The sequence below is a fragment of the Erithacus rubecula genome (assembly GCF_903797595.1).
Source record: "Erithacus rubecula genome assembly, contig: SUPER_Z_unloc_2, whole genome shotgun sequence".
In the NCBI taxonomy this organism is placed as follows: Eukaryota; Metazoa; Chordata; class Aves; order Passeriformes; family Muscicapidae; genus Erithacus; species Erithacus rubecula.
In genome coordinates, this window is record NW_027635860.1 from 4,206,728 (window position 1) to 4,232,162 (window position 25,435).

At 38.7% G+C, this 25,435-nt stretch overlaps 1 protein-coding gene across 2 annotated transcripts in view; it reads left to right on the forward strand.

Annotated features, from left to right (window-relative positions):
* Positions 1 to 5,319: 5,319 nt before the first annotated feature.
* MFSD14B (major facilitator superfamily domain containing 14B) overlaps positions 5,320 to 25,435 on the forward strand; it is a 29,428-nt gene continuing 9,312 nt past the window's right edge. Inside the window, exons 1-6 of one of the 2 annotated variants that reach the window (XM_079331100.1) lie at positions 5,320 to 5,584; positions 16,956 to 17,048; positions 20,127 to 20,189; positions 22,425 to 22,552; positions 23,411 to 23,525; positions 24,373 to 24,591. In XM_079331100.1, coding sequence (XP_079187226.1) covers positions 5,399 to 5,584; positions 16,956 to 17,048; positions 20,127 to 20,189; positions 22,425 to 22,552; positions 23,411 to 23,525; positions 24,373 to 24,591 — 804 coding nt within the window. In that variant the 5' untranslated portion in view covers positions 5,320 to 5,398. Of the gene's footprint in view, positions 5,585 to 16,952; positions 17,049 to 20,126; positions 20,190 to 22,424; positions 22,553 to 23,410; positions 23,526 to 24,372; positions 24,592 to 25,435 lie in introns of both variants that reach the window. The other variant, XM_079331099.1, reaches the window with a different exon arrangement.

The following is a 25,435-nucleotide window of genomic DNA, read 5'->3' on the forward strand; positions in this document are numbered from 1 at the left end:
TTTCAGATATTTATATGCATTAATGAGATGCCATCTCAGTCTTCTCCAGGTTAAACAAATCCAGCTCCTGCAGTCTCTTCTTGTAATACAGATGCTCCTGGCCCTAAATCATCTTTGTGGCCTCCACTGGACCCTCTCCAGGAGCTCCACATCTCTCTTGTACTGAGAAGCTCAGAACTGGACTTGGCACTCCAGATGTGCCTCACCAGGGCCGAGTAGAGGAGCAGGATCACCTGCCTTGGCTTGCAGTAAGGAAAGAATTAATGACATTTGTAGTATATGCCTTAAACAAACACTTGGCTGTAAAACTTGTTGCAGGAAACAATAGCAGACCCTAGCACAAACAACAAAATAAATAACTTCAGTTCTCTCTTTGCCTAGGCAGGATAGAAACTGATACTTTTCACTGCAACATTCTTCTGCTGTATGCCAGAGCAGACCTCAATGATCACTGGATTAAGACTTGAGCATGAGTGATAGACAGAGCCATTCCTCCTCTCCCTCTCATACAAGGAACTGAAACTTACTCCTACTAACGAGGAACTGAAGCCACCCTACCTTTGCTGCTTGAGCAAATAAGGTACTACATAAAATTACTCAGGACTGAGTCAGGGGGTACCCAGCACCAGAAGAAGCTCAAGGCACTCAATGACTCATGGGATGATTCTGCATCCATGATGGCAACTATCTTCTACTTGCACTATATCTCCTCTTGTCCCTCTCTTTCTTTACAAGCAATTACTTTACAAGCAATTTTGCAAAACAAAGCCTGTTGAACTGATTATGTTACACATTCGGTCTCCTTTGTACCTTAATTTGGGCAGAGAACTTCAACATCCATTGAATCATAACACCTGTTGGCCATACCCTTCCTGATCCACCTCAGGATACTCTTGATCCTTCTGGCCATAAGGGCACTGCCAGATGACTGTCAATTTGTGATCCACCAAGACTCCCAAGTCTCTTTCTGCAGAGATGCTGCCACGTCCTTTTCTTGCAGATAGCCTTTTCTGCAAACTTTGAGTTGGTATATTTACGACTATTCTGTGATATATAAAAAATTAGAAGAAACTGTACCTGAAAAAGACACACAGACATGTCAGCTTCCAGCCTACAAGGATTCACTGGCTGTGCCCTTGCTGACTTTAAGCTCATCTTACACAGGACACCCCAAATGGCAATAAGAGCCATGCACAGCCTCCTGGGATGGGATGGGATGGGATGGGATGGGATGGGATGGGATGGGATGGGATGGGATGGGATGGGATGGGATGGGATGGGATGGGATGGGATGGATCAGCAGCTCTGAAGCAGCACAGCTCACTCAGCTGCCATAGCACCATCGCATCACTCACCCACAAGGAGATTCCCAGAGATACCGAAATAGAATAGAAACTTTCTAACGCAGTTTGGAGTGCTAGAAAGCAAGAATTCTTTATTGCAGCATGTTGCTCACCTGGGGGATCCTTCCTCCATTCATACATACTGATTATGTATTCATTAGCTATCCCCACCTCTGTGACTTTATTTGACATAGTCACACCTGTTATTGGAAGTTCTTATACAATTATCTGGGATCTGTCTTCAATATTCAGTGTGCTTTTTAGGTGGCTGTTCCTCTACCCCCTGCTTTTAAGCTCAGTATCTTTGTTTTGCATAACTTCTACTTTGTCAGACTTACAGAGTTGAGCTAGCATCCTGCTAGCATTTTGCATTACTTCTGTTTCCTAAGTTACATCCTTTAATTACTTCTCCAAAGCTGAGCAGTTGGGTTCTGGGGCCCTTGATAAGAATAAAGGTTGTTCTGTTCTACTATTCTTATTGAGTAAGCAAAATGCTGTTCTACTGTCTTTATCAGGAGGAGAGAGGTCGATGTGACCTGGTACTTGTGCTGCCCTTGCTTTATTCTCTCTGTCCCAGGACATTTCACAGGTGAAGGCACAAACTTCAGTTTGGTCCTTGTGTAAAAACAGAAGCTCTCTGAAACCAGAAGACTAAGATATTGCGAGCAGTTTCCTGTATAAAAGTAAAAACTGAATTGGAAGGGAGATTTCTGTCTCTTTTCTGTATTAAAATAAGATGAAAGATATGTGTCAACAAGGAAGTGTCCAAATACAGGTACTAAGCTTCTGTAAACTCTTCCGTGAATATTATACATGCCAGAACACTAATGAAATTTTAGAAACATGTAGTTAAAATAATAAAAAAATTACGTTTCTTTTTACATATAAAGAATTGGGCTGTACATGACAGTTACCAATTTCCACCTCCAAAAAATACTAATTTTAAGTTGAGAATATTTGAGCTGAATCTCTTTTTAACCTCACTAAATCAATTGCAGTGAATCCAATCACAGTGCAACTTTATGCCTGCCTACCCAGACACATAGCTCCCACTGAATGCCATAGTAGTTGGACATGCTCAGGGACAGGCCATACTCAGCTTCCTCAACTTGGCCATGACCACAGACATACTGTGTATCTCAAATAAGCATGAAAATCCTTGAGACAGCAAGGCTTCTTTTACATGGGCTCTAATTTCCATTAATCACAGGTAAATCAACTTTCCTGTCCTTCTTCAAAGAGTGCGAGGTCTCTAGATTTCTATTTCTTGTCTGCTGACTTGTGTAGCAACACACATGTTAAATTTTTCCGAAACCAAAACCATCAATGAATGCCTTCATGATTAATACATGTAAGAATGCAGGTTTTCGTCACAAAAACCTCAAACTTTTTAAAAGGTGCTCCATAAGCAAGACAGCAGCAGCCAAGTTTCCCAGCAGCAAGTTGCACAGCTGCTGCACTCCACTGCAAGAGGTGAAGTTCATCTTGATCCTCTGTACTTGTAAAAGTAGCTGGCATAATGATTTCCTGTCCAAGATAGCATTATCTCCCATACTGTGAAAATGACCACTGATGGATTAGGTGATGTGGCAACTATTATCTGACACCATCCCTGGGGTTCAGTGCCACGGAATACCTGCCTTGGGAGTGGCTGCTGGGCTCTGTTATGCTCAGAGGTCACCGTGATGGTCTAGGGCCTTGACCTGGCTTGTGAGGGCACTGAAGGAACACAGAGCCCTGGGATGCTGGCTCTGGGGAGAGCAGTTCCTTCAGCAGTCAGCGTCTTCCCTGGATGGTCCTTGCAGGTCTGTGGCAGCAGATGGCAAAGACAGCAATGGAGATTCTCTTGGAGAAGAGGATGACAGTTTTCAGCCTCCCAGAAGACTGTTGAGCCTGTGGATGAAGGTTCTGCAGAGGGCTCACTGGAGCAAAGTTATCCTGCAGTGGCAACAGGACAGTCTGGAGAAGGAGCTGCTGCAGAGAAGGGTGAGGACCAGCCTGTGTCTCTCACATGGTCTTGGCAGCTGAATCACAGTCCCAGCAGGTGAGTACCAAAGACATGATGGGATGGCATGGGAAATGGGGAAGAGCCTTTCACTTCCTGTTGTGCCACATGGCTGCAATCCCATCATCTGCCCCAGTGGCCACCTCTGCCAGGTTCCCAGCAGACATTTGATGGTGGGAGCTAGGCAAGCCATGCAAATCACAGAATCACAGAATAGTTGGAAATGACCTCTGGAGGTCATCTAATCTAACTGTCCTGCAAAGGCAGGGTCACCTAGAGAAGGTTACAGAGGAATGTGTACAGGTGGATTTGGACTGTCTCCTGAGAGGGTGACTCAATGACCTCTCGGGGCAGCCTGTTCCAAGTGCTCTTCCAGTCACCACGTAAAGAACCTGTGGAAGACCTCTTCAAGAACTCCCTTCTCTCTCCTTTCTCATCTAACAGGTGGATTAATTTCTTGACTTTAGGCAGCTAGAGCTGACAGGCCTGGAGGGGACAGAGGCCATCCAAAACATGCAGAAAGTGATGGAGCATATTGAAGCCCAGTGAGCCAGGAACCTTGGCTGAGGAGGAGGACTGGGAATAAACTGTTGACAAAGAGCTGTCCTATGAGATGTCTGAAGAGAACCAAAAATGTCCAGTGCCCTTGAAGAGGTGGGAAGACTAAAGAAAAAGCCAGGTGTCCTGAGATGTGTTGGAAGACCACAGGCCAGGATCTGGTTCAACAGAAGATGATGAGGGCACAGCAGCATTGGGAGAGAGCCACAAGTGCTGCAGAGAGCCAGGGTAAACTAGTTCTTGTTAAAAGATCTTTGGGGTGAAACACCACTGAATAATTGGTGTTCATAAAATACACATGTAGGGTTTATTATAGAACAATTTGGTTGCAAGAGAAAACAGGTATGTAGCAGTTTTGGTTAGTATTATCTCTAATAATGTAACAAGGAATCATTGCAACATGAAAATGCAACAACATCACCCAAGGACAAGCACAGGGGAAAAGAAAGAGAAAGCACAAGAGTGTGAAGACAAAAAAGGAAAATAAAAAAAATTGAGAGCTCAAGACTGTGAAGCTCTCATTACCCACTCATTCATTACTCATTCATTACCTATTCAAGCCCTTCACCAAGATTTGGTTGCTGAGCAATCCCAGTCAAAGTGGTGGCGGCAGAATTGATCTTTTGGGTGGTGGGAGAAGTACCAAAGAACTGGTGGGGAAAAATCCTCAAGAAAATCTGCTGAACACAAAATCTATTTGGTTTATAGTCAGGTTCAGGTGGGAATGCCTGACAAAACACAGCTGCCCAAGACAACACGAGTATCCAACTATTAGCCATATGACCCTCAGGCCACATATGAATGTTCCTGGTACTTGGGGAGGTGTGGGTGGGGATGGTGGGAGAGGGAGGATGGGATGGGAAAGTAAGAGGAGGGGCAGGGGGCATGGGGAAGGGGTAGTGGTTTGTGCTCTGGACGACAACTTAGTCTTCGAGTGAAATAGGAAATAATCCTGTGGAGACAGGATGGTGCCTCTTGTCATGCTATCAGTCACACTGTCTTATCACGTCAGGGGTTAGCCACTACAGAGTCAAAAGCACAACTCTTCCATCTTCAAAGCAGGCTTCAACAAAACTCCCTGGTCTCCACAAATGTGGAATGTTTCAAGTTGGCCTCAGTTCAGTTCAGTCTCCCACAGAGAGGCAATAGCAATCCTCAGATCATATCCCTGCTGTGGGTGGTCACATGGACATAAAGGATGACCCAGCCACATCCAAGAAGTGGTAAAGTCGCTGAAGGTGTTTAAAGAAAGACTGTATGTGGCACTCAGGTCGAGGTGACAGTGCGCACTCGGTCGCAGGCTGGAGCCGATGATCTCAAGAGCCGCTTCCACTCTCACGGCCCCGGCGGCGCGCCCCGCTCGAGCCCGCCTCATGGCGGGGGCGGCTCGGCGCGCGGAGGGCGGGGCCGCGCACGTCAGCCCGGCGGAGGCGGCCGCTGCACCGCCGCGGCCCGGCCCGGCCGCTCCGGGAGGGGCCATGCTGGCAGCGACATGAGCCCCGAGCCGGAGCCGGAGCCGGAGCCGCCACCAGCCAGGGACCGGGCGGCCAAGCAGCAGCAAGAGGAGGAGCCGCCGCCGCCGTCGCAGCCGTCGTGGGAGGGCGGCGGCGGCGCCAGGTGGGGCGGCTGCATCATGCTGGTGAAGAGGGTCGGCCTGGCGGCGGGCGGCTGCGGCGCGGTGAGTGCAGGGTGGGAGCGGGCGCTCCGCGGAGGTGCTTGCGGGTCCTGGCAGCCCCGAGGGCGGCCGTGCCTTGCGGGCTGGGGCCCGTGAGGGGCAGCTCCTCCGCAGCTCCGCCGAGACGTTTGCTGGAGCGTCCTGCCCCTGGGTGCCTTATGGAACTTGGGGTGCGGCGGGTTCTTCAGGTCGGCCCTGCCCTGCCTTGCCCTGCTCGTCCCTGACAGCCCCGGTACTTTCGTTACGAGTTTGTCCCGGGCGGAGTAACCTGAGTAGCCGCACCTGTGAGCAGGTGGCTGTAAATAAGTTTTCAAATATGTGAATCCGAGGTGTCTGGAAGGTAGAACTTCATTTTTCCTTAGAATCTCTTGGAGGTGCTCTGTGTTGAACTGAACCCAGGGGGTTACCTATGCAGTTTTTATAAGCCGCTGTGCTTTCTGTTTCGTTTCTCCACTCTAACCAAGAGATCTTGTGCAAAAAAATGGAGCTGGAAGGGAGTGATCCGTGGGCTCGCTGCAAAGTTGCGTTTGTAAATGTGGTAGCAGTGCATTATTGCTTTCCGAAGGAAGAGGCTTAAGCCTTTCAGTACGTCAGTGTGCTCTCAAGGTGCCTTAAAACCAGATCAGAGGTCACATCCCTTGAGCTTTCTGCAGTAGATGACAGGTGAGTTGTTCCAGGCAGGATGGTACTGGCTGAGGCGATATAACCCTTCCTGTTTTGTTAGAGTTAGCCCAGAGGTCAGCATGGAGTAGAAGAATCTGGAGGAAGCACAAAGTAATAAAATAGGTGATCCTGTCACTGACAATTTTTGAAAGGGTATAGGTGCAAAAGAAGGTAGTGCCTTACCATTCAAATCTTTTTCGGCAAGTTGAAATCGCATAATTTGTGTGTCTGAATTGGAAGCTGTTAATAACTTTTCTTGGGGTATATTTATGTTCATCTGTACTTGAATAATTTAGTATAAGTTTACTCACAAAGTTGGGTATGCGGAAAGCATTGCATATGCCAAAAATTCTAGAGCAGTGTAAGGTTTGTGTCATGGAGCAGCATCTCCTTTGTGTGTTACCTGTCCTCCCAAAGATAAGCATCTCTGCTATCGGAGATATTGTGATGTTTTATGAGAATGTGGAGAAGTAATTTTAGCTGAACATTAACAGTGTAGCCTTGATGTGATATCACAGCTAGAACTGAAGAATATTAAAAAAGAAATCTTGAAACCATCTGTTTGATGCACTTACATTCTTTCTACCTTACTTGTATTTGATGAAGATTTTAAGGTACTTTTAGTAGATGATTAACACAGAGAAAAGATGAAGAAAGATGTTGTTCTATGGAATTAATGAGTAAAGTAATTTCTTCTTTGTAAGTTAATTCCAAAATAACTGCTTTTAGAAAGGATTATGCCCTTCAAAAAGCAGGGTGGGCTCTTCAAGAAGTGCAGCTGATGTCTGCTGTATGGTGGAATTGCTGTTCCAGGTTTGTGTACAGAGCTCCCATTAAAGAGTCTAGTGTATATGGGATGCAGTAACCAATCTGAAGTCAGACTACAAAAATATCTCTGAAAGAGTTTTGAAAAGGTAATGTTTCAGTTAAGAAACAGAATATTTCCATTTTATTACCTCAGAAGATGTGATGAAAGAAACAGAGGATTGATCTCACCATATAGAGGAAGAACAATTTCTAGTTTTTGATCTATGAACAGAGGCTAGGAATTTTTTTGATACATGAACAGAGGCTAGAAAGTGGAATGTGCAGCTAGGAAAATTTTAAAAGAAATAACTGATTTCTTTCTCTATTTTGAAAAGTAAAACTCAAATGGTAATTAAATCCATAGCTGACAGAGGTGCTAACTCCTTTTTTTTATTAGTGGAGGGAATGTTTGGTAAAGTTGAATTAAATGTTTAAAAAATACTTCTGAGTACTTAATGTATGCTCTTCTGTAAGTTTTAAAATTCAGCTTCAAAATCACATAAATTCTTAATTTTGTAAAATGATCAGAAGTTGGTTTTCTGGGTGTATTTTTGTCCCTTTCCTCTCAGTTGTGCCCTTGGAGGACTTTGTGTTCCTCTAAAGCATCTCATACAAGACAGAATTGCATGAGGCTCTAGATCTCAGTGGAGCAGTTATATCACGTTAGGATCTGCATCTGTTCCTGACTGAACAGTCTGTTTTGTATTTGCAGTTCCTGCACCTTCCTGTGATTCTCACGTGGTTGTCATATTGCTACAACTCTCTCTGCCTAGACTTTATTGAAAGAGCTTATTCACAATAAAATACGACGTGCCAGATCATGGCTTTAGATGTAGTTGCAGAGATCTGTTTGATATCAGTGGGAGTGCGTTTGGAAGAGGAAGCTTGCTGCTTGTACTGCTGCTGAAAAAATAAATGCAGAAATGAAATTTTTGTGAGCTACTTCTTTGATCTATGAAGAACGTGTTAATTTTTCATTTTTGTTTTTTTAAAGAGTGTAACCCAGTCTGTCAGGTTGTGCAAGTCGTTTTCCTTTTACCCCTTGAGCTTGGGTGTAAGAAGCTTCTGTTTTTTGATTGAATGTATTGGCTTCACTGAATTGAAGACCTGGAATACAAATGATGTCTTATGAATTGAGTTACTGCCTTGAAATTAATAAGAACAATAGTATGTTTAACTAAATTCCAATGGAATTAAGTAATTTTTCTTGGCTGTATTACGGTGACTTCAGTGAGCTTCAGAAATTTAAGTAAACGATGCCATGGGACATTTTGTCAGCTATTGTGCAATCTTATTACATCTGAATTATGAATGCTGGTAGTATAAAACTTAACATAGCATTCAGAGTATTTGCAGTATGCACTTCATTTCTGTGCACCCTATTGTCAGTAAAAAGCCACACTAAGGAACCTGCAGTGTCATGCTGTGGGAGAAGTCCTGAACAGGGTATGAAAAGTCACACATGTGTACCTCTTTGAGAATTAATCAGATGTTAATTTCATGTTCTTGGACACCATAAAATGCCTCAGCTATTACAAAGGCCAAGACCTTTATATATTTTGGAAAGATAATATAAACATTCTGAATTGTACATCTTGGAAATTTGCCAGCCTTTGTTATTTAAGCTATTTTACACAGTGAAGCACAGCTATATGTACCCAAAGAATCACATGTTCTTGCCCTTAGTGTTAGCATTTTTCTTTTTTTATACTCCATAAAAAATACAGCACATAATATATTGTTAATATATAACATTGTTATAAGATTTTACTGAAACAGGTCTGAATTCAGTAAACTGGTTTCTTAAATTTCTTGCTTGTAGAATTTAAATTGTATTGCTGGTGATAAAAACATTGTTCATTGGTCAGTTCTTAGGGTGCTTAATCCTTTGTGGAGCACTTTTTTCTCACACACAGGCTATTTTTACTGTTAAATTTAGTAATTAGATATGAACAATACTGCCTTCTCAAGACTGCCAGTGTCATTCTAACTCTTCCCATCCTTTTAAATTGCAATAAAGTCTGAACAGGAGTGTTTAGCTGCTCTGGTGTATATTTTTGCTGAGAGGGCACTTCTGTTGCAAGTCTACTGTTACTGATGCTCTGGGTTCTATCAGTGTGAATGATATTGTATTCCAAGAGCAGTACTGTAGGCTACAGCAGTGATAAATTATCAGGTCGTAGTTATATAATTAGCTACGGAGGTTGAAGCCTAGCCTACTGGACAGAGTGTTAGAGTAACTATCTGCCCCATGGAGAAATATGTGTATTAACTAATCAGCCAGGGCTTTTTTTAGAATAATTTCTCAGTGTTATACATATTTCTTAAGTTTTGCGAAGAAAACTTAAACAGATAAATTGGCTTCTGACTTGCTGTAGTGTAATATGCTGATTATATGTTATTTCTGTATGAAACAGTTTAATGAAGCAATGAGGTTCTGTCTAGAGTGGACCATTCAGAATGTGGCACGATGTATGGCAGTTTTCTTGGCTGGTATTCCTTCCTCAGTGGCTTCAGCCGTGAAGACTGAACCAGAAATGGTCTTCATGAAGTTCCTTAGAAGATTCCTGCTTCTAAACTTGTCCAGTCTAAACTTAAACAGGAATGTGTTCCCAGTGGGAAATACAATATGGCAAGACATTTTAGACCTCAAAAATAGATTGTGTGAAGTACCACTTATTCTCTTGTATTTAAGTGTAAGGAGGTAGTGCCAAATTTTTCTTAAAACCATTCATGTCACTCCCAGTTCAATGAATGCCATGTGTATCTTCCTGCAGATATTTTTATTGCAGTTTGGAAGAAGCTGCTTCAGCATTCGTCCATACCTTTGGCAGTGTTCTTTTTCTTTCTGTGGGCCTGTTGTGCATTGTAAAATGGACTTCAAAATGCATGTTGTATAAAGCTTCTGAATGAACCAGTCATGTGATAAGAGGAGGGTCTTATGTAGAGCTAATAAAAATGGTCAGAACATCAGAAGAAGAGGATTAGGAGGGCAGGCATAACACATACTAATGCAATAATATAGTGATAATCTTTTTCCTATCAGGGAAAGTTCTTTTGTATGTGCTTTAGTAAGCCACTGCTGAATGCTAAAATTTCTTTTTTTGCCTCTTTTTTTTCTAGGATGACATTCCTATATTGTAATTATCGTATATGTGGAATTAAAATAGTTTCTTCTTGTTTGCATTGCTTAATTAATATATATTAATTTCAAGTGGCCATTTAATTTGTTCTATGGATTCCACAAACTTTTGTTGCTCTTTTCCACTGCCCCATAACTCTTCCAAAATGAATTGTATTTTGTTGTCAATGAACTTCCTCACTTCACTTTCATCCTTTTTTACAGCTCACTTCTGAGTATGTTGAACAACATAGATGCTAGGACAGAGCAGTAGGAATCATCTGATAATGTTGTTGTGCTGTATGAACAGATTGCAGTAGGGTTTTTTTATAATGGTCATGGGGCTTTTTTGTGTGTGGGGCTTTTTTTTGTTGTTTGGTTTTATTTTTTTTTTTTGGTGGTGTGTGTGAGTTGGCTTGTTTCTTTACCTTCTTTTTCTTTTTAATTCCTGTGAAGAGTTTGCTTGCTTTAAGAGCCTTTAGTGAGCATCTTTGAGTATGTTTACTGAATTTTCAGAAGGCTTATTGATGTGATCTTCCTTATCTGTACACTTGTTTTTGAAAACTCCAGGAACTTTATAAGGCACAATTTCTCCTTGAAAAATCTTCACAGGCTGTTTCATTTTGAATGAATTGTTCTGATACTCTAGACCTGTGCAATATGATTCAGCTTAGCTTTCTGTTGAGAGAGTGTGTAGTGATCTTCCAGTACAGATACAGATCTGCTTAAGGTGTTTGTTTTGCAACTGAAATACAAGTTTGGACAATGAATTAGTCTGAATTAGTTACGATTTATGTTGCAGCTCACAAGGCATACCTAGAATGTAGTACTGGATTGGAAAGCACTTTTACTTGTGTTCTATATATTTTTGTGCTGAACTTTTGACAGTTCAAATAAATAGTTCATTTCTGGTGAGCAGTTGGAATTGAGGTGGATCCAAAATGCTTCTGTTTGAAAATTAAAGAAAATAGTCACTAGAAAGTGATAAACATGCTGAATCCCCAGAGAACTACCTGGGTAATATGTGTGGAAGAAAGACAACCCACCTTGAAGTGAGATGGATTGGTGGTATAATACTTGTGCAAGAATAAGCTAAAATGATTAAATAGTCTTGTAGTGAGACATACCAAGAAGAGTTTGCATTTGATGTGGTTGTATTTTGAGGGGAAACTAATGAAATAGTAATGAAAATAAATAAATGTGTAAAGGGAATGAATTTTATAACTGTGATAAACTTCAAGATCTGAATGATTCATACATGAAAGCATGTTTCTTGGAGTGTTTTACTGATTCTGTTAGTTCAGTTATTTTTCTCCTTGAAAATATCAGAGTTGACATAGTACAGGTACTATGGACTATAGGACTGCAGTGCAGGTGGTAGTATAAAAAATGACTATTTGAACCAGTTAATTCTTGTAGGGGAAAATGTTTCTCTAGGCACTTAAAAAAAGTAATAAAATTCATACTAATTTATTTATTTTACATATTGTAGGACAATGAGTGCTCTTTGCAAAGGTGCAGGTAGAACAAGGAACTAGCAGGTTCTCCTGGGAGATCTTAATGCCAGGTGGGAAGGAATTCCCCAGAAGATGATGTAGGGACAAGTTCCTGTAGTTTGTCAATTCAAAAGTTCAGTTTGAGTTTGGTTGTTATCTGCCTGAAAGATAATAGGATTATGTGACTGGAAAGGTGCTTTAGGGAGATACCTTCCTCTTCAGGTCAGGATCAGCTGTGACGCCTGAGGAGGTTGCCTAGGGCTTTTCCAGTTGGATATTCAGACAAACCTCTAATGTCCAACTCTCCTGCTTCACTCTTGTGGGAGTAAAAAAAGCCTGCTATATTCATCCAATTGAATCTTTTGCTTAGTTTGCCTAGTGGTACTGTGTGGCCCTTATCAAAATGTGGAAAATTTGAAAAGCTCTGGAGGGCTTCAGGATTTGAACACTGAGAAGTGATTTTGTTCTCAAAGAAGCATATTTCTTCAGAAAAGTAAACAGGCATGCTTTAAATTAATGTAGTAAATTATGTTGCTTTTGCAGGCATTTATACAATTTTAATTATTACATTATATTTGAAATAACAGATAAATACTTACCTAAAAACTATATGAATAATAAATACTGCCTGTTCTTGGTTTGCTCTGCAGATCTGGGATTGGCTATAAGATTACATTTTGCTGTGAAGTATTTTAGGGTGAATTGTACTAGCTGTTCTTCAAAATGTCTTAGGTAAGGTATTCTTACTAATACTAGAATGTGTTTCCCTCCTGCTTTTTTCTATGAGCAATTATTACCAGCTGGATTATCATTTTGACATTCTTTCATGGATTTGTTAATGTTCAACAGCAGTTTTGCTTTGAAAAAAAAATTGTACTGCCTCCCAGTAGTTACCCTAGTTTCCTTAAAATTAACTTTCGATTTTATTCTGACTCCAAGAAAGGCAGAAGAAAAATGTTTTTTAGAATTGGGCAGTAAAAAGAGGCGTCGAAGGAGCAAAACTGTAAAACTGGAGAAATAACAGATGTTTTGTTTAGAACTTTTAAGATTTCAGATTTTACAGTGATGGCATCAAACTTGTATTGTTAAGCATTTGAGATTAAGTAATGTTTTGCTCATTAATGATTGTGCAAGTATAAAACCTTGACAAACAGCTGCATTTGAAGGCGGTTACTATGTTCTGTACATAGTTTCTCAGCCCACACACAGGTCTGTCACATGAAAATTATCCATGTGAGTAGAAAATAAGCCCATAGCATTTTTAAGGCATTCCTGAGGGCACTTACTTATAACACTTCCAATTTTGATGGCAGTGAAAGAGGCAAGCAACTTGTGTGTTTACTACATTTGCATTATTTCTGAAATCCTTTTAAAAATCTTTCTAATCATGGGGAAATCAGTAGGTTGTTCCCATATTGTTTATTCAAGAAGGGTAGAGATCCTTGTGTTTCCAGGTTTATAATAATTTTTTTGCATATTCAAAAGTTCTTTGTGTAAATTGCATGGAATTTTGTTGCAGGGTGTTTTCTCAATACAGAAATGAACCTCACCCAGTTGTTGTGATACAGCTTTAGGATAAAGGCAAGTGGGAAGTATTTTTAAAAAACCCTTTGATTTTTGAACTGAGTAAAGAGTTTTCACTGATTTTTTTTTTTTTTTAATGTGGACCAGGCTGTGTACATGATTAATTATAGACATATTTTGTTTTCTTAAGAAACACAGGTCGATGCTTGATTAAAAATTGGAAGCTTCTGTGATAGAGTTTTTTGGGAACTACAGTAAAGATGAACATTCAGCAGTAACTGTCTTCAACAGTCCATTTAATAATGCCAGTAAACTTACCTCGGTCCATGATTGTAGTTTTCCAATGCAGCCTTTAGCACAAGATTTTTAATTTATCTAGGAATTTAGGATACTGTAAATAAAACTGAACATCATCTACAACAGTCAGTGTGGATCATAAATTGGTAGTGCTAGTATATTTGACACTGAATGCTTGTCTTAGTTTTAACAGGTGCATGTTCCTTTCAAGATCTGAATTTTAGTTTTTCCAGGCCATGGCTTGAATCCAAAGGCTGTGGAATTTTCTGTTCTTTTTAGGAGGTCAGTGTAGCTAACTGTAAGCAGCATGATACTGCCAGAAATTTTTTTCAGACTCCTTTAATCTCCATGCATGTCTTTGAGAATGTGTGTACATCATCTTTCTGCTAAACTATATAAATCTCAGACCAGATTTGTGTGTAATAAAACCATTATTATAAAACAGCAAACACTCTAAAACTTTGTTTTTCATAGCAATAGAAATGTTTGCTAAATGCAGACTAGATATTTATGATGCAGTAACATGATTAGTGATACAGAGTTGTGAGGGAAGTAAAGTAGAGACAGGGGAAGGTCTGGGTGGTGCCTTACTACTCTACTGCAAAATTTGTATTTTTCAGAGGAAACTGCTGTGGAAGGGGTCTTCAGACCTCAGTGTAGTTAAATGTTAAGTGCTAGTCTGACTGACAGAGGTCTTGGCCAAAAAAATACTCATAAAATTGTTATGCTATGACCTTATATAGGAGTACTTACAGACTTCTTATATGAGGAGGATTTTTATTTTACCCTCGTAGCCTTTGGAATCTTTGCTATTTAGAAATTAAAAATTGCATGGTAACCTATTCAGAGATAATATTTGATCTATATTTGATATTATATTATTTCCCAGGAGAAAGTGAGCTATTTTCTTCAAATCTTCATGCTTTGAAGAAAGCTGCAATACGGAAAAAAAATTGACTCTTATTAGCTAGAATACACTGTTGCTACAGGTTTTGGTAAACTGCTAGATCTAAAAAAACTTACAGATCTATGAATTTATTGTTTAAACAATAGAAATTTCTTCACAGGTTTTTACTGTAAACAGCTTAAATGAATCTTGTTATGCAAGCATTTTCAAAATGTGGTTTCTACCAATTTGGGTGAAAGTTTTTGAGCAGGGTAGAAACACCAAATATTTCAGTACTCTGCCTTCATTGTGGGTTATCTTGATTTTTTTTTTTGTGTTCAGTGTGAGGTCCTGAGTTTCTTTCTCACCCTGCTCTCCACTTGCTGAAATGAGTCAGGTTGATATTTATCACTTCAACTGAATTCTGCATTATTAAATTGCAGTCTTCTGTTGTAATGACCTTGAATTGGTTGGAAACACTGAGAAACAGTCTTCTGCAGAACAGTAGGAGAAAGGCAAAGAGTAATTTTGGAACACAAAACCTATGTAAAACAGTTACTATGCCAAGGGGTAGTCAGAAATGAAAACATCGCAGAATGCTTTTGATTGGAAGGAACCTCGAAGGTCATTAATTCCAATCCCTCCACCTGTGGAGAGAATTCCATCCACTAGGGTGGAATTGCTTAGGGCCCCATCCACCAGCCTTTAACACTTGAGAGATGTCCACAACTTCTCTAGTTAACTTGATGCAGTGCCTCATTATTTGTGAGTAAATAATTTATTCCTAATACCTAATTTAAATATCTCCTTTTTTATGTTTAAAACTGTTGTCTTTCTCCTCTCATATTCTGCCATGTAAAAAGTCACTATTCCTTTTTAAAAGTTACTCTTTTACAAAAGACCCATTAAAGCAGTGAGCGGCTATAGAGGTCTCCCTGGAGCCTTCCTTTCCCTTCTCCTTCCCTCTCAGAGGCTGAACAATCCCAGCATTCCCAGCCTGTCTTCATAGGAGAGATGCTCCAGCCTTTTGAAAACTTTGTGGCCTCCTCTGGACCCACTGTAGCAGGTCCATGTCCTTCTTGTGCTGATGGTTCCAGAGCTGGACACAGTGTTACAGATGGGGTCTCATGAGGGCAGAGCAGGGGTTCAAAAATCCCCACCCCCTCTTCACTTGCTGGCTGTTCCTCTTTTAATGCAGCCCAGGATGTGGTTTGCCTTCTAGGCTGGGAGTTACATTGCTTGTTTATGACCAACTTTTCATCCCCAGGAGCCCCCATGTCCTCCTCAGGGCTGCTCTCTAATTCTATTCCCAGTCTGTGGTCATTTCTGGGGTTGCCCCGACCCAGGTGCAACTCCTTGCACCCAGATCTGTTAGACTTCATGAGATTCTTGTGGGCCCTGTTCTCAAGTTTGTCCTGCTTTCTGTGGATGGCAGCTGTTCTTCCTTTGTGTCAGTTGTACTGCACAGCTTTGTGCCATCTGCAGTCTTGCTGAAGCTTCACTTGATCCCACTGTCTGTGTCATCAGTGAAGATACTAAAGACCACTGGTCCCAGATTAGAGTATTGAGGGACACCATTCATACCAGCCTCCACCTGGACCCATTGATTACAGCTCTCTGGCTGCATCCATCCAACCAGTTCCTTATCCACCAAATAGTTCACATTTCACATCCATGTGTCTCCTCTTTGGAGCTATGTTGAAGGGTTTACAGAAGTCTAGCTAAATGACATCTGTCAATCTCCCCTTGTCAGCCATTGCTGCTACTGCAGTGAAGGCCACTAGATTGTTCAGCACCTCTGCCTAAATCTCTTTTGGGAAGAAAGCAAGCAAGCAGCAGTTCTGGTTAAATATGCCTTTCCCAAGGGTTCTGCCCATTTCAGCTAAGTAATAAGGTTTTATTAATCTCATCTGGGATCAAATCCTTTAATCTTGAATGGCAACAGTTTCACAGAATCAGGACTATGCTAATTCTTTCTGGAATTACTTATTGACCAGTAGAATAGTTCCTCAGTCTGCAGTCTGTATTTGCAGACAGGCATAGAATTGTTGGTCAAGCAATCAACAGAAAACAGTTTTACAGATGACATAAGCAGCTCCCTATTTTCTCATACTTGGGCATTTTTAAATACAAAAGTGTTCTTCTGATTATGTACATTGTCATAATCCTATGATCTTAATAAAGTGGTTGTGTCTTGTTACTTGTGGAGGAAGCAGGGAGAGGTATGCCATTTGTCACTCTGTTTTGGAAGGGCTGTGAATAATGCTCGAGGAGGAGAAAAACTAAAGGCATGTTAGGGGTAAGAGCAGTACAGGGCAATACCAGGAATAGGGCCAGTAATTCTTTTCAGTCAGCAGGTGTTCAAGGGAACAAACTTTCTCAAGTTCCCTTGGGATTTTAATTGTTTTGTGGTACAAAACAGTTTCTCCTCCCTTGTTTGGCTTATTGTTGCTCCCAAGGGCTTGGTTAGTAGGTCGCGTTGAAAAGTGGTGATGATCAAAATATGTTTGCAAGAGATATTTGCACATGTCATGAACTGGATGTGTTACAACCACTGCATTTATTTCTCTTTATTAGCAACAGGGTATTGGTCGGCCGAGTGTGTACCATGCGGTGGTGGTCATATTTCTAGAATTCTTTGCCTGGGGGCTCTTGACAACTCCAATGCTAACGGTAAGTATCCTTCATCAGCTATTATCTTGGTATTGACAAATGTTATTTTGCTAGTTTCTAGGGATTTGGGGGTTTAATTTTCTTTACATTAATGCGTGTCTCATTGCCTGAATTCCAGAAGTCTTAGCAACTGAGATCTGGACTGCTGAAAGACTAGAAGATAAGGAAAAATCAATTTATTCTGCTGTATTACTCTTTAACTCTTATTTGCCTTTTAGATTAACACCAGTTTATCTGTTTGAAATTTCTCTGGAAATTCTGTCTTTTTCGAGACTTCATAGTTCAATTAATCTTCCACTTGTAACAACTGAGTTAATTATGCTACCTTTCATTAACTATGTGTACTCCTGTGGGCTGATGGTATTGTCAGCATGTAACTTAGAGTGAAATGCAAAGGCATTCATGTAAGAAATTATTTTCATAAGTATTTAATCTGTTCTGGTTATTTTCCAGATGAGCAGATAATTTGAGTGTGTGGTAATAGGATATAAAGCATTTCATTTGAAGACATGGGTCGCATTCGTTTAAGTGGGGCCTGCCTGTGAGCAGTCGCAGGAGGTCTGCTAGTCCAGGTTTTCATTGCCTAATACTTGAGACCACTTAGAATACATGGCAAGCACAGTTCTGTGTTTGAAAGAGTTAACTTTTTTCCTTCTCGAAACTCCAGATAAGATAATAATACATAACTCTTGGAATGTGTTTGCCTAACTTTTCTAAAGACAATCGCTGAACTTCCTAACATAATTTAGTAATAAAAAAGATCACATACACAGTTGACACATTTCCATAAAGCAGTTGTCTCACAAAATGGCTGTCCGATCATCCTGTCTTGCTGGTATCAAAATATGGGGAAACTTAGTAGGTGATCTTTTTTATCTTTTCTTTATCTTTTTTTTTCCTTAACTGAAGTGCTCAATTTCCACTTCCCAAGTTTGGCACTTCTCATTTCAAAGGACAAGCATCGTAATTCTTACAGATCTGCAAACCCCCTCCAATTTTAATAAAACTGTGCATTAGGTTGCCCAGTAGTATACTCCAGTTGGAATTGGTCCATAGTTGAGGGTGATAGTCTTTATTTCTAATCAGCTTTGCAATCATTGAATGGCTGCTGTTGCATTTATATAGTTTCAAGTCTGGTTTGATACTTTGCACCTCTCTTGTGATGTACCTGTGGTAACTTACATTGACCTGCTTATAAAGCAGCTATACTAGACATGTTGTAGAGATATCTTAAGAGCAAGGTTCAGCCTTTGAACAGCCAGCTGCCCACTTCTGATCAAGCAAGTTTGTCAAGTAGGGAGGGCAAAAATGGAAATGTCTGACCTGTTGATCAAAGCTCATGGTTACTCAATTTTTTGTGGGTTTTTTCATGATTCTATAGGCTGTTGTCAACTTTCAATCTAATTAAAATGTTGCATGCTATGAAAGTAAATTGTGATAGCTGTAAAGTTCATTTTTTAAATTGCTTTTTCACTTCTTTTGACATCTGTCAGCAAAGCTGCATGGTTTGTTACATGATGCTATACTTGGAGAAGATTTAAAGTGTTTATAAAGCACACAGAGACTATTTTAGTCAAAGACTGCCCAAAGCTTATGGACATTTTTTTTAAATTTATGGACTTGTAACCAATGTCAGTAAATCACCATAAGGAATATTAATTACTTAATAACTTGTTCTCTTCAATATATGTATTTTGAATATATATCTGTTGGTAGAACTTGAGTAAAGCAGTTCCCTCTACCAGTTTGTCAACTTGCATTTCTCTTGTCTATAAAGCAACAAATTAATATAAAAAAACGTGAGCTTAAAATCAGCAGTAGTTCCGTCTCAGGAAAAAAATACTAGAAAACGGTTCAGTGATAATCAGATTTGACTCTGAGTTTCCTATTTTTCTTTGCTTTGTTGTGGTTTTTTTTTTTTTTTAACTTAGAAGACATCTACTTTTAAATCTGTTATTCCTGACCTTTTTTTTTCTCTCTATTAATATCATAAGATCAGTGTTATAACAGGTGAAAAATAGTTTTACGTACCTAACCAAAAGATTATACCAGAAGGGAAGAGTAAAGTAAATAAGGAGAATTCTCACCCAGTCATTAGTAAGAGAACCACCACTTAGAACCTATGAGAATCTCAGTCTTCATAGAATAGTGTTGATACTTTTCAGTGATGCTTACTCAGTATACATGTAAATAATTTTTGTAACTGGTGGCACTTATCTATAAATATCAGGAGCAAATTAATGTGAGTTTTGTTTGAATGTGATTTTTTTTGCATATGTGCTTTGAACATCATAATAAGTTTTTTTAGTTAACATGGTAGCATCTGTGAGGCCCCTTAACTCTTGCATATTTATGGTAAATCTGTTTAGCATAGATTAACATTCTTGCCCTTGAATTAAGACTGCTGGTAAAGCACCTTACATGAATTTGTAGCTGTATTTAAATGCTCAGAACTCTTGCTGGTATTTATAAGCTTCTGCTTATTAATTGGAAGGGTTTCTAACTGTATGGTTATTTAATTGCTGCTGTGTGTTCAGTTGTGAATATATTGTACTGTTTTTCCATGACAATTTAAGTTAGCTGAATCTCATATTCACTCTTAAATATTGGTAGTGTTTGAGTCAACTTTTTTAAGGAATTGCTTACATAAACATTTTGTAATTTGTACTACATGGAGGTGGTTTTTGCTTACATTGATACTCTTTGAGCAAAGCGTCCCTAACCAACTATCTCTGCATTACAGCCTTTGCCAGCATAGGAATTTATGCCGATAAATTGATAGTAAATTTTGTTTGCATTTTATTGTGAAGACAAAAGTAGTTAGAAGATACTTATTTTTCCTGGTGGTACTAAGGGTTTTTGTGTTGCTTTTTTGTTGTTTATTTGGGGGGCTTTTATTAGTGGGTTTTTTTGTTTCGTTGTTTGTTTGTTTTGTTCTTCTTTTAGTTTTTTATTTCGGGATGGGATACTTTTTTGACAAGTTCTCATAGAGCTATCCTGGTTTACAAATCAAATTTAAACTTGGAATCCACTGTTTCTTGTCTCTCCTTATTAAAATAGTACTTTTCCCCTCATCAGGTCTTACATGAAACATTTCCCCATCATACATTTTTAATGAATGGTCTTATTCAAGGTGTTAAGGTAAGATGTTTTTTAAACCTCTGACCTAAATATTCTGTGTGTTTCTCATATTTTGTCTCACCTGCATTTTCCATAAGAACATACAAAACACTGACAATGTAGTTAATTGTTAAACAGTTTTTTCACTGTAGTGGTTGTTTCTTGGGCTGAATTAAAGTTTTATTGCGGAAGTGGCAGCATCTTGAGACAAGTGGAATGTTTCTCAGAAATTTAAATTTCTCTCATTTGAATAGATATCACTTGTAGCTATTGTAATTTTGATAAGGATCTGTCTGAGAATAAAGCTAGGTTTTTATTGTCTGCTTTTGCTAAATGATTTATATCAGAGACAAATTAATGCAATCATGATGATACATTGACATAGAAAGTGAAGCACTTAAATCACTGTGATTTTGTCTTAAAATGTGGCATAAGACCTAATTTTCATCAGGTTTGTTTTCCTGGTCCTTTTGATTTTAATCAGCTCTTGAACATTCTGTGATATTCAGGATATTCAGGGCAGCTTACAGTTTACTTAGACCACTGCATTCACACAGTGGTTATTCTGGATTGTGGCCACAAAAAAGCTAGCAAGAGTTTTGTAGCATAACTAATGTAAAGTCTTTTCTTTGGTAACTATTGTACTGAGAGGCTGCAAAGCCCTTGCTGTAACATATGGCTCAGATAATTTATAGCACTCAGAAACTATTTTTCTTCATGTCCCGCAATAAATTAAAGCATTGCTTTTAGTTGTAAGAATGTAACCTGTTAAGGACCAGCTTGCTGTCTTGCTGTCTTTGATGGTGGATTGGCAGAACACAGTGCACTTGGGATGGTTTGTCTCAGACTGAAAGAGGAAGTTATCTTCTCATTGTTCTCATAGAAAAACAAAGTTCATGTTCCTCTTCCTGTTTTCTTTTAAGTTTTTCACTCACAGGGCATTGTAACTGTTTATTAAAATTAGGAAATTAAAGGTTCCCCATAGATTTTTTTTTTCTTTTACAGAGTATATCTGTAAAAAAGAGCAGTAATGTAATGAATGTTTGGATTGCTTTGAAAGGTCTAATAAACAGGGATCAAAGACCAGAGAGAGCTTGTACTTCCCTATCTTTTTTCTTTAAAATTTTGTTTGTGAAACAGTGGAAGTGTTTTTGACAGCAAAAATACGTTAGTTCATGTGGCACTGAAGTCCGATTCTAGGGAACAGAAAAATTAATTTTAACTGAGTAAGACACCTCTTTCTGAGGATCTGGTGGTCTCCTTTACAGCTTTTGCTCTCAGCCTACTTACTGAAAACATTGAAAATGAGGTTGGTTTGCAAGGATTTGGCAGAACAGCAGTCTGTACACATATGTTGAACTTGTGACTATATTTGAATAAGAGAGGTAAGCTAGAGTTTGCCAGAGTAGACTTTCAGGTCTTTAAGGTGCTTAGAGAACCATGCATTTACTGATGTTTGAACTTATGGCACAATTGGATTGATAAATGAAGAATGTGCTAATTAGGAGGAACTGTTTCCTAGTTTCCAGACTTGTGAAATCCTTTACTTATTTTAATTCTCCTGTGTAATAAAACGGATTTGAAGCCTAGGTTCTAGGACTTCATGAAATTCTGGGAAATCTAGTATTTGATCCTTAGTCAATTGTTTCTGTTTGTACTGTACATGTGAGTCTGATCTTCACCACGGGAATCTCATTATGGTGTCCCGTGATCTCAAGTTGCCAGGCTTGCTCAAAAGATCCTCAAAAGTTCTTGCACTGTACAGATGTACTGTACAGGATAAATATGTAGTATATAGCAGTAAGTATTTCATTTAAATTGTTAAATTTGTTTTAGAGAGCAGTTATATATTACCCAAAGCTCTCTTCTAAGGTAGTCCAAATTAGAGGGTGACTTGAGTTTGAAATCTAGCACTGAATCTCTTGATAGAGGCTAAGATAATGTCCTTTGTGGAACTAGACTGTATTTTGGAGATTTTAAAGAATATTACATCTATATTTAATCAAATGGACCTTAAAAAAATATATTCTGTCTCTTTTTTTTTTTTTTTAGCTGACTTGGGTTTAATAGATTTGAAAGGCAAAACATCAGAATTACAGAAAACTAGACTGCAGAACAAGTAGTGTACATTTTCCATTATCTACAACTTCTGTATTTAGTTTCAAATGACTTTTCAATTTTATTTCTTTCTTATATTGTAGTTAAAGTGAGCCTTGGAAATGCAGATACAGACATATTGTTTTTCTTCTGTCACAGGGTTTTTTGTCATTTCTCAGTGCTCCACTAATAGGTGCTCTCTCAGATGCCTGGGGAAGAAAATCTTTTCTTCTTCTTACAGTTTTCTTCACCTGTGTCCCAATTCCATTAATGCGAATAAGCCCATGGTAAGTGGTACAAACTGCAGTTGCAAGCTTTCAGGAGAGCAGATATTCAGAGGAGATGTTTGGGAAAACGGGAGAGGGACACTAAGACAAGAAGACATGATTTCTTTCAAGACATGCTTGCATTATTCTGGAGCTTTGCTGTTCAAGCTGTATTCAAACTGTGTATCCTAAAAGTAGAAATACTAGAATGTGAACTATATTCATACAAGTAGAACAGTTCTTGAAAAGATTTTATAATCTTGTCTTAATCTGTGTTAAGATAAACTTAAATTTTTCCCTTAATGACTGACAGTAATAAGCATGTTTTTAAAGTTAAATAAATCTTAGCATTTATTAGCTAAAAATAAAGTATAATTGTTGCAAGTGCAATCTTTTACCTCTTTGATTGGGACTTTAAAACCAAGTCAGTACTGCTCAGTTAAGACTTTAATTGCATTTACATTAATTGTGAAACTGTTAGTTTTGAAACAAAAGAATTTTCACTCTGAATGCATTCAGAGTTCAGCTTCTGCAGCCTTATATATATGATAGCTTATTCCTTAACTGGCTGATGAAATGACTTCTAAGAGAATTAATTTTTCATAACTTGAACTTGGTAGTGTAAAAATCTATAGGTACCATGTCCTCAAGGCGCCACTTCTTCTTTTAGACTGATGTAAAGTAAACAGAGGAATATAAAATATTAAAATGCTGTTTTCCAGTACTTAAGTGAGACAGTCATTGATTCATCTCCAGTAAAGTTCTGTGTTAGCTCTCGAGGAACCCTCCTCTTAGGTTTAAACGCTAACTTGCTTTTTGTAAGATAAAAAGCAAGAGATCTTAGCTCAAACTTTCTAATTGTTGATTTTAAATTCCTAGGTGGTACTTCGCTCTGATTTCAGTATGTGGAGTCTTTTCTGTTACCTTTTCTGTAATATTTGCCTATGTAGCTGATGTAACACAGGAACATCAAAGAACTACAGCCTACGGACTGGTAAGATATGCTCATCTTGGGAAAAAAGGTCAGATTATGACTTTCATATCATACTTCTGTTTTGATGTACAGACTGTTTCCTGATTCATGTAAAGAAGTTGATAAAGGAATTTACCATGGCTCAAGACACTGTGTTAGAGTTCAGGCAGTGAACAGAGTGCTGTATGCTCATGGGAACAGAATTAATATTTGAAACTTGCATAGAAGGCATGTGTAAGAAAGAACATCTTTAAGTTTTGCAAACAAAACATTAAATATTAATGATGCCTAAACAGGCTACCTGGAACAGAGACTAGACACTGTTAAAGGAATAAAGTAGCTATTTATTAAAAGGCCCTCGAAAAATACACCTTGGTCAGTACAAGAGTCTGGCCATGGCTCCACCCAGGATGGGCCTTTATTACTTTATGTTTTGGAGGTCTGTTAATAGATGTCCTTAGCTTTTGAACTACTTTTAGGCAGACATTTAAATGTACTGACAACTTTTTCAGTCAAATCACTTCAAATTCATAATTAGAAAACCAAAAAAAAGATTTTAGTCTAATTGAAAGTAAGAGCCATTTTCCTTTGAGCCAAACCTGATCTTGGAGTGCAAGTCCTGTCTAGTATGGTGTCATGTTGAGGAGGCTTTAGAAACTGTATTTGGGAACCATATTTATTGTTGTAAGTGGTGTGTGGTTTATTTTACTATTTTTGTTTGGTTTGGGTTTTTTTCTTGAATTTTTGACTCGTCTGTTTTTTAAATCACGCTTCTAGGGAGTGGTGGTGGTGGTGAGGAAGTTACTTATTTTTTCTATAATGGGAGAATGACCACTTTGATGAGTTTGTAAACTATTGTTGTGCACAGGTATCTGCCACCTTTGCAGCAAGTTTGGTGACTAGTCCTGCCATTGGAGCGTACTTGTCTGCCAGCTATGGGGATAGTCTGGTTGTGCTGGTGGCCACGCTGGTGGCTGTTGTGGACATCTGCTTCATCCTGCTAGCTGTACCAGAATCTCTGCCAGAAAAAATAAGACCTGCTTCATGGGGATCTTCTATATCGTGGGAGCAGGCAGATCCTTTTGCAGTAAGATGCACTTCACTAAGTAATCATTAAATGTTTGATGATTAATAAGTAATAATTATTAGTTGAAATTTGTAAGCTTGAGAAGTCTTCAGTTTTGCTGGTAGCTTGACTATTCAGTATACCCACAGTCTTTGTTCTCTGCTCTTGCTCATGAAGATCAAACTACATTTAAAAAACAAAATAAAGCCAAACTTTGCAGATTAAATAATTCTAGATTTGAAAATAGTGTTTGGTGTGAAATCCAAAGGGACAATACTTTAATTTTTCTAATTTAGGTACTCTATGTTATTGCAAAGAGAAATGCTGAATTCTTATTCCTCAAAAGCCAGTATATTAAGTTTTTACATATTCAGTTTATAATTGTACTTTTAGCAGTATCTCCCCCCACTCTTGATTTCTATTTTGATTGTATGTGATTTCTTTCTAATTGAGAATGGATCTATAATGCCTGATTTTTTTTTTTTTTTTTTAATGGGTTTGTACAGGAAGGGCTAAAACATACTGTGCAATCTTTGTAGTAGCTTGTTCACTTGCTCACTCTGTTAATTTTTTTGTTACAGCTTGGTATATTAAGAAATGAATGAGTGATTTTTCTTCATTAGATCTTCTGGGAGCTGATTGTGAATATTGAGAGATGAATGGCATGCTTGAAAATTGCAGTTACAGAATTTTCCACAATTTATTTGTTCCTTAAAGCAATTAATATTGTCGGCGAACAAGTATAAAAAAAGTATATTATTTACTAGTATCTTTCAAAACAAATTATTATTATGGAGATCCACTAGAAGACATTAGGTATTTCCCTTAAAATTATGTAATGCTGTTTTTGGGGAATAGTTTTGAC